This window comes from Aplidium turbinatum, chromosome 1 (assembly GCF_918807975.1).
Source record: "Aplidium turbinatum chromosome 1, kaAplTurb1.1, whole genome shotgun sequence".
Taxonomy (NCBI): domain Eukaryota; kingdom Metazoa; phylum Chordata; class Ascidiacea; order Aplousobranchia; family Polyclinidae; genus Aplidium; species Aplidium turbinatum.
The window spans coordinates 1,327,318-1,340,899 of record NC_137472.1 but is presented as its reverse complement, the minus strand read 5'-3'; the positions used below and the strand labels follow the sequence as shown (position 1 = coordinate 1,340,899).

Genomic DNA, 13,582 nt, shown 5'->3' with positions numbered 1-13,582 from the left:
AGCAGGGAAACAAACTATGCTTGCGGTTATTTAACGTTACAGGATACCTTTGTGTCATCGCTTCTGTTTCGTGATGCCGTGCAATGACTGTTTTTATCGCGTAATCGTTTTAATCTCATAGGCGTTCATAATAGTCTTTCCTTAATTTCTTTCATTACATTTATTGCATTACATTACATTAATTTCTTTCATTACATTACATACGAGAGCTTGTAAATGACGTGATTTTAACTATTTTTCATCTTCGCTTCGAAGTACTGCCATAATTATTATTACAATATAAGTCCTAAATATACCTAAAGCGTACTTAAAGGTCATAAAGGTTTATTAACGTTATTTTTATAATGTTTTTTGCTGAACCAATTATATTTTTATTTAGTTGTTATTTTTGTTTATTACAGATATAACGTTTGATTGGACATTTTACTTTTTAAAATTATTTACTTAATAAGGTTAATAAAGAGACCCACTTAATAATAAAGAGGTGAAGAGACCCACTGCACCTCTGCAGATAGGCTAGGCTAGCTATTCCCAATTACACGCTAGCCGGGTCTATCTTAAGCAGGAAGCACGGCATCGCCACGTTTGTGCATGAGAGCCTGAAGTGGACCTTTGTCGACCAATCTCCAGCTGATGCCGAGATTGAGTGGGTGTGCATTTGTATCTCAGACTACAACATCGTCAACATCTACAAGCCCCCACCCTCGCGATTGTTGCCACTATCCCTCCCAACGTTCCCCTCCCCCAGTCTCTACGCTGGCGATTTCAACTGCCAGCACATCGACTGGGGCTACAACAACACAAGCAGCGACGGAGAATTGCTGGCTGACTGGGCCTCTACAAACCATCTTGCCCTCCTATTTAACCCAAAGGAACCAGCCAGTTTCCACTCCGGCCGCTGGGGAACAGGGCAAACCCTGACTTGGCCTTCGCGAGTGTCGACAGCTCTCTTCCAGACAGACGTGTGATCGATAGGTTCCCGCGGTCCCAACACCGGCCGTCCCTCATCATCGCCCCAAAACTTGTGGCTCCTGTCCCAAGTTCACCGGTGAAGCGATGGAACTTCAAAAAAGCCGATTGGAATCAATACAGCCTCCTGACCAATGAGTCTGCTGCAAAATTACCATCGACTGAAACATGCAACGCAGACGAGGCATACCAGGACTTCTGCAATGCCATAATAACTGCGGCAAAGGCCACGATACCACGTGGCCATCGAACCAGCTACACACCATGCTGGGACTCTGAGTGTGAAGCTCTCTATCGCTCCTACCTAGCCGACACAAGTGGTGCTGCTTCTGGCACCGCCGCCACCAGACTACTTGAGCGGCTGGATGCAAAGAAGCTTGAGCGATGGAACGAAGCTGTCCAAACCATCGATTTTTCACACTCAAGCCGCAAAGCATGGAGCATTATCAACAACCTCACTGGGCGCTCAGCGAACTCCCCTCGTCAGTGCCCCGTTTCTGCTAACGCCATCGCTTCCCAGCTAGTGCAGAACGGGGTCTACAAGACAAAGGACCGCAAGGCATCCCGCCTTGTTGCCAAGGAAGTATCTGCCCTGTGGCGTGTGGAAGCATCACAAGAAGAAACAATCTCTGGAGACTTCACTCCAGAGGAATTCGCCACCGCCCTCCGCCTAGTGAAACCACACAAGTCTCCAGGGCCGGATAAGATCTGCCCTGAGCTTGTGCTCCATGCTGGCCATGCCTTAAAGTCCTGGTTACGTAGATTCCTCTCTTCCTGCTTGCACCACCTCACAATCCCAAAAATCTGGAGAATAGCTTTAGTAGTTGCGATCCCCAAGCCTCACAAGCCACCAGAGGACCCAAGGAGTTATCGACCGATATCCCTCCTCTGTGTTCCTTTCAAGATCCTCGAAAGACTGATCTATGCCCGCGTCAACCCAATCATCGACCCGCTCCTTCCAAAAGAGCAAGCTGGGTTTCGGCGCGGAAAATCCACCGTAGATCAGGTCACACTCCTAACTCAAGACATCGAGGATTGCTTTGAGGCAAAAAAGAAGGCCGGCGCTGTCTTTCTAGATCTCACAGCTGCCTATGACACCGTATGGCATCGCGGCCTTACTTGCAAGCTGCTTCGCCTGCTTCCTGACCGGCATATGGTTCGTATGATTATGGAACTCGTCAGGAATCGAAGCTTCACCCTCACCACCGGTAGCTCACGGCGAAGCAGACTGAGACGCCTGAAAAACGGCGTCCCACAGGGATCGGTCCTGGCTCCACTTCTTTTCAATGTCTACACCCACGACCTGCCAACTACGGTCTCCGCAAAATACGCTTATGCGGACGACCTGGCAATTCTTCACTCCACAAAGTCGTGGGAAAATCTAGAAGAAACCTTGAGCCAGGACATGAAAACTCTCTCAGCTTATCTCCAGAACTGGCGACTGAAACTCAGCGAAACCAAAACTGTGGCAGCAGCTTTCCACCTCCACAATCGGGAAGCTGATCGTGAGCTACATGTCCAGAACAATGGAAAATCTCTGTCCTTCTGCCCCGAACCAAGATACCTTGGGGTGACACTGGACAGATCGCTCACATACCGCCACCATTTGGTGTCACTGCGCAAGAAACTGACATCCCGCGCTGCGCTACTCAAGCGCCTGGCAGGCTCTAGCTGGGGGGCGAGGGCTGATACTTTGCGTATAGCAGCCTTAGCCCTTGTCTACTCTTCAGCAGAGTACTGTGCACCTGTTTGGTGCCGCAGTGCTCACTGCCATAACATCGACACTGCCATAAACAGCGCCCTGCGCACAGTGACCGGATGCCTGCGTCCCACACCATTGGACAATCTCCCAATTCTCGCTGGCATCCAACCCGCTGAGCTTCGTCGCGAAGAAGCCACCCTGTCCCTCGGTCGACGGGCACTGGAACCTGACCACCTTCTCCACAACAAGATCTCTGCTCTCCCAAACGAGCACCCCCGTCGACTGAAATCAAGACACCCATTCGTGCCAGCCGCTCAACTTCTCATCAACGAAGCCGATGTACAAGACATCTCTGCGGCTACTTGGGCGGACCATAAATGGAGCTCTGAATGGAAGTCAAGCACCACCAGACTCCATTCATTCATCCCCGACACCGACACGCGCCCCATTGGCCTGATACTACCAAGACAGGCATGGGTGCGCCTCAACCGTCTCCGTACGGGCGTCGGGCTTTTCCGCTCAACTATGCACCAATGGGGAATGGCCTCTTCCTCCTCCTGTGAATGTGGTGCCGAGGAACAGACCGCAGACCACATCATCAATGAATGTTCCATTTTCAAGCCACCTAACGGAGTGGAAGGTCTGCGTGTCATGGATGATGAAACCAAAGACTGGCTGCTCTCTAGTAGCCTTCCAGTGTAGTCCGGGAACATCGTGAATCTGGGGTGGTAAAAGGATAGACCCTCGGCCCCAGAGGCTCACACGACGACGACGACGACTTTTTAAAGCTTACAGTGTTGCCATGAGTTAATGGAAAAGATCATCAACAGCAATGCAAACTAGAACACATTAATCAACTTTGAGTTATTTATTAACTTTTTCATTAATTATTTTTTTATTTGGTTGTTATTTTTGGTTATTACAGAAATAACGTGCCAAGTACCGCGTCCATTGCTCTTCGGCAGTGTTTCCACACAACGAATGAGAGTTTCATTTGGAGAAAGTATAACTTATACTTGTGATCCACAATTTCAAATAGTCCGGCAATCCTCAAAGTCATCAACCATCACTTGCCAGATCAATGGAAGGTTTTCAACTCAACGACCAACCTGTAGAGGTAATTCACTGTGACGTTATAAAGTAAGAAAATTGTGATAACAATATATTAGATCGGGGGTCCCAACCACCGACTCTCGGACCAGTACCAGGTCGCAAATGGTTGCTACCGGGTCGCGAAATCACTCAGTCAAAATGGTGGTCAAGAGTGTGAGTTGACTGAAAGTATGTTTTTAGCCATAAATCAAATTGATTACAGTGAACGCAATTGCGATTATGCACTTATTACGTATAAATATCACGTATAACCTGCTGTACATCTATCAAAGCAGTGGTGGATCAAAGAAGGGGAGCATTTTACTAAGTTACAAAAATAAAATAAAAACTCGCAAGTTTTCTACATCTTTGCAAAATTTTCACGCTCGCTTTGCCAGCTCCATCTCATGTTGTTAACTTAACTACTGGTGGCATTTGGAACGCATGGTTTTGGCAACAGATTTAAGGAATAGTAGCCCACCGGTAAAGTTCTTTAGGGCCATTCAAAATCCAAGATACTGATAATTTAAAGTGTGTTTGAACCGCTATAAAATTAAAGCTATCAATAGATGTCAAACATCGTTTTGCCAATTGCCGATTCTGGTGGGTATTTTTATTTTTAATACCGGCGTGATCGATCGTCATTGAAATGTATAATATGCAACAGCAGTACCCACCTTTTTGTTACAGCAACTTCTCTACTCTCTTTACAAAGTTTTTAAGTAAGGTTACTTTATTTTTTCTAGGTATTTGGAGAAACTGGGGCTCTTGGAGCGGTTGTATGAAGACATGCGGTGGTGGACAGAGGCGTAGAACTCGCACGTGCCCCGGCCCTCAGAGTGGTGATGGGGCTTGTGTGCCTGGGTCAAGAGTGGAAACCAGCCAATGCAACACTGCCCCTTGTCAAAGAAGAAGTAAATATATGAACTCTAATCTGCAGTGTTATGATTTAAAGTTTTAACGTCTATCTAACTATCTAAAAAATATTTAGTCCTAAAAAAATTCAAGAGCAGTTTTTGGTGCCTTTTGTCGATTTCGGGGTGCTACTTCGCAATATGAATTCTGTTTTCACCGATCAGTTCAGCGTTTTTTTTGCTTCAATGCGACAATTTTCATAGTTACTTTGTCAACAGTAGAAGTGTTGTGCCTGATACAGCTACAAACATTACCCATCACCCGCACAATTATATCATCCCAAACAACAGCAATTATTGTTTATATAAGTAAATCCACAATGCAGATCCTGCAGTAGTTCAGTTGTGACAGTGCATTCTTAAAATGAAGGCCTTTAAAAGTTGTAGAAACAAATGGGAAGCATATGTATCTTTGTTGATAAGATCTTCTATGTTTGTGTTGTGCCCCCGAATCATCTCGTTACATTGAATCTGCAAGCATGCTTACAGAACATTTTTCTTAATTGAAGTTGCAATGACAGAAATGTCCTGGTCAAACCGTTCACTATGTTCATCAGAAACATCTTCCAAATTCTTGTGAAAAAAATCTAAATGCGTCTTCAAACAGTTAAAAAGTTAACTTTGAGAAACGTTTTGTACCCTGAAGCTTTATAAGTGGTTTTTTGGTAATTTAACGGAATACGGATTGCAGAAGATATAAAATTTTCTTTCGGGTTTTATGATGAAAGCCTTGTGTATTAGTTATGCAGAAAAAACAATCTGTAACTTGACCTGTTTTTCTCGTCACGTCATTGATATGCCAAATAATAATGTAAGCTTTTCACCTGTAAACCACTTGTTGAGAATATTACTACAGTCCAGGCAGCAAACATTGAGTGCCTAAGTTTTTTCTTGATATTCTGCTGCACATCCAGAGTATGTCACAGTCCTCTCTATCTCTTACACGTAAAAGGACTTTAGAAAGATTGATTACGTAGTTTATTGGGATATCAAACAATCAGATAAATGGCCGAATAGTTCTACTTGTGAGATGATAGATGAAAATTCTTAAATTGATGAATGGTTTACCATAAATTAAATTTGTAACCCATCTATTGCAAAAAAAAGTTACACAAAAACTACCTTGAACGACCAATTGTTTTTTTGACTCAAAGTTTTGTACTGCAATGCATCACTGGGTTGATTCAGTATTGTTTCATAATGATGTAACAAACAAAATGAAAATGGAACTAATAAACCTCTTTTCCATTTGTGTGCAATGAAATTGTCAGTTATGCTTTTGACTCAGTTGGTGACCTAGTTATCGTGACAAAAATGCACAATGACTACGAATATCATTTGGAGATATTTGTGTTGTAGTCCTGCAGAATTTTTGGTCAACCTTTTGGTCAAGATTTCACCGAAATAAAAAGTTTTTCTGTTATAAGCAAGGACATGTAAGCAACAAATAAAGATTCACTGTGATTTCATCGTGGTAATTTCATCGCAGTAATTGCATCACATTGTAATTACATCGCATTGTAATTACATCGCAAGACACCACATCGTCAGTTAGGTGGGTCAATATATGAAAAATATGGAGGCAACCCCAAAAAAATTTATACAAAAGGTTTTTTTGTTCTAAGTGTATGATTAGGTTGTACTATACCCCAGAAAAAAAGTCTACAAAAATCTGACCCCTGGAAAGTGGTCAATTTACATAATTTGAAAATGGTGACCCCCCAAATATTTCAATGCACACACATTTTTTTTAGTTCAATTAACACACTATAAATGTATTAAACACATATAAACATGGTATCTATGCACCAAGTGAACATATCAGAAACCGTCTGTGATGTCATTATGATGTCATGGAAGACATAGGCATCGATTTTTTAACATTTAAGAAAAAATCTGAGGGGGCAAGATGATAAAAAGTGTGAAATATGTACCCAAATTTGAACAGTTCCTTAAATTACACTGTCAAAGCTACAAAAAAGAACAGAAAAGCAGGGTGGCTGCCCCCCCAAACAATTTCTACTGGGGGGCGCGCCCCCTGCCTCCCGGGAATCGACGCCTATGATGGAAGAGTATATGCACTAAACGTCAGAGAATGTCAGAGATGAAGTACCATTTTTCAAGTTATGATTGTTACATACTAGTAGTCGTCACAATTATCATCAGTAGGTACTGTCTGTGTCGTCTTGATCCAATGGAAGGACATTGTTTGGGTTTTCACAGGACACAAGTTGGCATTGTCCACAAGGGTCAGGTCTGATGGACATTCTCGAAACTGTTTATGGGGATAATGCAGTAAAGCATATGATTGGTGGCAAAGCTGTGCAGAGAGCTTTGCGGGGCTACCTCTTGATAGAAAAATGCTTGAATGGGATGCTGGTCTCTGAAATGATGGATACTGATCCCGAGTTAGCTGGTTCAGTGAAGTCGTGTGAGGACATGTACAGTGTACACCTTGTTGATAGAAGGAAAGACCACATTGGAAACAGTAGCTACTTCGGAGACAAATGCTAAACTTCAGTAAGCACTTTAGCATTTGTCTCCGAAGTCTCTGTCAACTTCAGCAAGCACTTGACAAGAAGAAACTTGGCTTGTCTGATAAATCCAGGACAAGTAAGCTTTGGATTTCTTACATGAACATGGTCAAATGTACACGAATGCTGCTGATGGCAGATCGAATTTGTTCCTGAGATAGACATCTTAGTGCAGTTGCCGAGTGCTTACCAATATTTGCTGCTGCAGGGCACCACAACTACTTGAAATCAGCGTACTTGTACTTGCAAAACATGCAAAACCTCAAAATGAAGGACCCTGCTGTCTTCAAGAAATTTCAGGATGGATTACATGTCATCAGGCGAACCGACAAAGTCTGGGCTGGCCTTGGTTCGGACCTTGTAATTGAACAGACATTGATGAAATCGCTAAAGACAACCGGTGGCTTGACAAGGGGTAGTGGAATGAGCGAGGAGCAGCGAGCTTTGTGGGTGTTATCCTCACCAGCTTGTTCAAAGTACAATCGTGCGATGGAGGACTTGAACAAGCGTGCATTTACAACGAGTGCACAGCATAAGGAAATGAGTGGGGTAAGGATGAAGAGAGATCAGGCCGACCTCGCGAAAATCAAAGAAAAGCTCCAATCATTCAGTCCATTTCGTGCGGATCCAACGCTGAGGAACATCATCACTGGAGTGATTGCGAAAGATGGCGTAAATGTTGATGACTATCGAACAGTCGGGAGGAAAATCTTAGAAAAAATGGAGGGTCAGCCAGTTTTTACATATGCAAGTAAACGGAAGGACAAAGTGAAAACTTTACGTGATTCATGTTGCATCAAAGTTTCCCAAGATAGATCCATCGATCCCGCCCTACTTTTTCAGAGACTTTTGGTCATATCGAATGCAGGTGACTTTTCTCCAGAGAAGGTTCTAGAATACGAACTGAGCCCATTCCCACCTGCCCTGTTTGAGACAAGCAACATTATGAGGAAGCCAGAGAAAACACAGCTTGCTAAAGCAATCGATGAGTACGCAAGCAGCCTATCTGATGAGGCTGTTACCAACGAAGTACCACAGACCGAGAAGTATGTCCTTGATGGTGGTTCCCTCATGCATCGCGTACAATGGACGAAGGGAAGCACATACGGTGCCATTGCGGATGGCTATGTCGACTTTACCCTACGCAATTACGGGATGGCGACAATCGTTTTCGACGGTTATCGTGATCAACCATCAGTGAAGGACTGCACCCACCAATGCCGTCAGCAGAAAAATCATCCAAAAGTGAGCTTCACTCCAGCAACAGTCTTCACTGCAAACAAGGAGGAATTCCTGTCACAGGGCTGCAATAAGCAAGGGCTGATCAATATGATAAGCAACAAACTGCGAGAGAAAGGCCCCACAGTTATAAACGCTGAAGGAGATGCCGACTATGATATTGTTCAGGCAGCTATTGCAGCTTCTGAATACCACACTACAACCCTGGTTGGAGAAGACACAGATCTCTTGATCCTTCTCCTCTATCATATGGACAGTCGGAAGAAGACAATGTATTTTCGTTCGGACAAGAGGTCAAAAGATCAGAGGGTGTACAATATTAATACCCTAAAGGAATGTCTCGGACAACAGCTATGTTCTCAGTTACTCTTCATCCATGCGTTTACAGGATGCGATACCACCTCACGAATCTTCGGAATAGGAAAGAGAACACTCTTTCAGAAAGCCACCAAAGAGCTAGAATCCTTGGCACTTGCATTTACAAAACCTGGCCAGAAGGTGGATGCAATTGAAGAGTATGGCAAACAGTCAATGGTTCTACTCTATGCTGGAAAGCAAAGCGATTCGCTGACATCTTTGCGACATTCTATGTTGAAAAAGGAAGTAGTTTCAGTGTCATCCTTCGTTGCGCCAACCCGACTCCCACCAACTGCATCTTCTACAATATTCCATTTCCTGCGTGCTTACTATCAAATAATGATATGGTTAGGACTAGAAAGCAATTTGGACCCTACTGGCTGGGGTTGGAAGATTAAGGACAAACAATTCGCACCAGTAATGACTCTGAAAAACCCTGCACCGGACAATCTGTTAAAGATTGTGCATTGTAATTGCACGATCGCTTGCACAACACGGCGATGTACATGTAGGAGGTACGGATTTCCGTGTACCTCTGCTTGTGGACAATGCCAACTTGTGTCCTGTGAAAACCCAAACAATGTCCTTCCATTGGATCAAGACGACACAGACAGTACCGATGATAATTGTGACGACTACTAGTATGTAACAATCATAACTTGAAAAATGGTATTTCATCTCTGACATTCTCTGACGTTTAGTGCATATACTCTTCCATCATAGGCGTCGATTCCCGGGAGGAAGGGGGCGCGCCCCCCAGTAGAAATTGTTTGGGGGGGCAGCCACTCTGCTTTTCTGTTCTTTTTTGTAGCTTTGACAGTGTAATTTTATGGAACTGTTCAAATTTGGGTACATATTTCACACTTTTTATCATCTTGCCCCCTCAGATTTTTTCTTAAATGTTAAATAATCGATGCCTATGTCTTCCATGACATCATAATGACATCACAAACGGTTTCTGATATGTTCATTTGGTGCATAGATACCATGTTTATATGTGTTCAATACATTTATAGTGTGTTAATTGAACTAAAAAAAAATTTTGTGTACATTGAAAAATTTGGGGGGTCACCATTTTCAAATTATGTAAATTGACCACTTTCCCGGGGTCAGATTTTTGTAGACTTTTTTTCTGGGGTATAGTACAACCTAATCATACACTTAGAACAAAAAAACCTTTTTTTATAAATTTTTTTGGGGTCAAACCTTATATTGACCCGCCTAAGTAGTTTAATCGTCTTCGTCAACGTCCACACATTTTTTTTAAAGTGAAAAGGCTAACCCTAACCCAGCTGGTGAGATAACCCAGGAATGCAGCTGGTAGCCTACGCATCTCTCATACTGCGATGTAATTACCTGACGATGTGATATACTGCGATGTAATTACCTGACGATGTGATATACTGCGATGTAATTACCATGCGATGAAATTACCACGATGATTATACCATGATGAAATTACTGCGATGAAATTACCGGACACCCAAATAAAAGCTATCTAAGAGGTAGTGAAGAAGTTTTTAGTTAAAATGCTCTTTCATAGGTATTTAGTTATGAAAATACAAAAAAATCTGTTCTCCCCCCTCCCCCCCAGTCCTGGAGTGCCAAAAAAGCTCGGTCCTGCTAGGGTTAAACCAGCTGTAAAGATGTATAAACCACATTTACAGTTTTAAGTTCTAATAAAATGTAGCCTCAACACTAGGGTGTTTCATTTTTTCACCATTTTTGAAATTCAAAATGCCTGGGGTCCTATCTGGTGGTATTTGGGGCAAAAAGTTTACACCCCAAAATTTGTTTAATTATGACGTCATATTGAGGTGGTCCACAAGGTTTGAGGTTTGTGGACCTCAAAATCTCAAAATTTGGCCGTATCTCCGAAACCACTTTCTCATAAATCGACAAAATTAGTGTCAAAATGCGCAGAAGGGTCAGTTTCCTATACCTGATGTAGAGAATATTAAGGTCTACATTCTTCAGAAAAAAAGGTATAAAAACTAGTTTTTGGCAAAATTATCGGCTTTTTTACGTAGGTAACTGCAAGCCTTAATGTATCTGTATTTCTGGCGATTATGCTTTTTAGCTAAAGTATCAACAATCAATTTTGCTGCGAGAACCATTCTAGCTTAGCTTTTAACCCTTAGGCGGTTGGGCTCCTGGAGTCTTGCTCAGTTTGGGGGGGGGGGGCTGTCGATTCTTCTTATGCTTTACGAGTGATATCTCTGTTATTTTTTAAGGCACGGCTTCAAAATTTGGGATTCACTTTGTAAAACTATTCACGCAGAGCATATCCGAAAATTAAAACTATGTAAATTTTAGAACTGCTTATATACGTTGAAATGTTGATGTGACTTATGACGCTTGAATTATTTGGTATTTTTTGATAGAGTAATGAAAAACATGCATTGCAATGTTGTGATTAAATTTTTTTTACATAATCTCAATTTAAATCATTTGATTAACGAGACATGGGCCAAATTAATTGCTTTCATCCAGCTGGTGGGAAAATTTTGAACAATAGAATATGAAATATTTCAGAGGATGTGCTGAGAAATGCCTTATATCTCTCAATTTATAACCTTTATTCGCTCAAAATTTCAGCTCAATAGAGGTGAATAAAAGTTAGGAAAAGTCAATAAATCTTGTAGTCGCAGCCTCAGTGGTTTTAGAGATACAACTGTTGATACAAAAAAGTTGAATTGACAGCCCCCCCCCCAACCTTCAAAGGGTTAAATGCACAGCAGCTATTCTTGTTACCGGAACGTTCAACTGATCAGTTGGTGTTAAGGTTTCAGTACTTGGCTTGTCTAGTCTTGCTATCTGGTTAAGCAAAGCCCCATCATGCATTGCTCCAGGACCCTTTTGGCGGCGTTCACAAAAGAAATGACACGGGAAAGATATATTTCGTTTATGTGGAACATGCATTCAAGAGTATGAATATCATGACCAACTTTATCATTAAAATAATTGACCAGTCGAGTATTGACTCCGGACTTTTTTCCTGTGTTGAGAGCTGTCGTATCAGCCATGACTGACTATACTAGGGATAGGTTAAATCTGCAAGCCTCCTGGATGATGGTGTCCAAAATCAGTTCTGCAGTGACCGATACACTCTTGGGAAAAAATTTAACAGCAAGCACACTTTCGTGCTTCATGCCATTATCATAACAAGTTGACCCAAGAAAACGTATCGATCTGTTTTATCGACAATGCCCCCATCATAACATAACTGCATGGCAGAAGTGGAGTTAAGAAGGTTCTCAATTTCCATCAAAGATTTTTCTCTTGTTTTTTGTCGTTGGTGGTATACTGTCGAAGGTGATGCAGCTATTTGATCTTTTCTAAGAACCGACCTCATAAGATCTGACTGCTGGCGTACCGAAGTCATCCTACGATCAGCAAGTACACAACTTGCATCGTTTATTGAAAAATAATACTTTCTTGTACATTTTTCCCCCAACAGCTGGCTTCAGAGGCTCGTATTCCTTATCATCTTCCCGATTCATATCCCCATCAGAGTCGCTTTCGCTACTGTGTAGATATCTACATGTTTCATTTCTTTTTCTCTGTTTCGAACATAGTAGTGCAGATGATTTGGCAGATGTATGCCAGAAGTGCTCGGTTGTTCAACTTTACTGCTCGTTTCCCACCTCCTTTTATGATTTTCCCATTCCAAAGCCTTTTCTACATGGTTGACATCTATGACACCAATAAACATTTTTTGATCGTTTCGCTGATCTTTCAAGAAAGCGATTTCTTTATCCTGAACTCGGTTTTCGAGTTCACAGCTGCAAGAGAGTTTCTTTAGAAAAACAACCGGATTTTCGGAGATCGAAACTTGCATGCACGTTGCACATACATCGAACAAGTTCTGTAACCATTCTTGATTAACCTCATTACCTCTGCGTTTCATTTCCTTCTTTCTTGCAATTTTGTACTTCTCTATCAGGTCTTTTAACTTCGCTTCAATTCTCTGTTTGCTAAGCACCGGAAGACCAACTTTGTTCCATATGCCAAGTACATCTTTCAGCAGTTCATCTTTCAAATGGGGTATTTTCTTCAAAAACTTAGGATTAGTTTCGGCTACTTTCCTCTTCAAGTAAAAATAGTGACTGACTATATCTGAATTAAGGGGAAGCACATTTCTCTCAATTCCTTGCAATTTTACACCGACTTACTAATACTTGGCCTTAATGACATATGACACTTAATCGAAATCTAAAGCAAGTGAGCAGGATACCTCTTCCTCAACGGCTATATTATAATAGAAATACACTGTTCAACTGGGGGCCATAACCAATTCGTTAATGAATACTTTCAGCAATTCAGGTTCATGGGGGTTGTCTGTGCCAATAATATCTTCAACTGAAGGATACGTACTGCTTTCGTGTTCATAATTTTTTATGGCATCCCTTATGAGTTTTTACTGCTGTTTTAACAATGCGCTCAGTATCCTGAGATACATTGCTGTCTCTTTCCTGCTACCATTTTTCACTTACAATTCCACTCACTCTGTTGGCCTAACACTATCAAGACAGGCATGGGTGCGCCTCAACCGTCTCCGTACGGGCGTCGGGCTTTTCCGCTCAACCATGCAACAATGGGGAATGGCCTCTTCCTCCTCCTGTGAATTTGGTGCCGAGGAACAGACCGCAGACCACATCATCAATGACTGCTCCATCTTCAAGCCACCTAACAGAATTAAAGGTCTGCGTATCATGGATGATGAAATCAAAGACTGGCTGCTCTCTAGCAGCCTTACAGTGTAGCCCGGGAAC

The 13,582-nt window shown here is 42.3% G+C and overlaps 1 protein-coding gene across 1 annotated transcript in view; it reads left to right on the top strand.

The window, feature by feature from the left end:
- The window catches only part of LOC145779630 (uncharacterized), a 134,162-nt gene that overhangs the window by 21,732 nt on the left and 98,848 nt on the right, over positions 1-13,582 (top strand). Inside the window, exons 11-12 of the mRNA XM_082591268.1 lie at positions 3,597-3,788; positions 4,510-4,677. Of these exons, the coding sequence (XP_082447394.1) occupies positions 3,597-3,788; positions 4,510-4,677 (360 nt within the window). The remainder of the gene's footprint in view (positions 1-3,596; positions 3,789-4,509; positions 4,678-13,582) is intronic.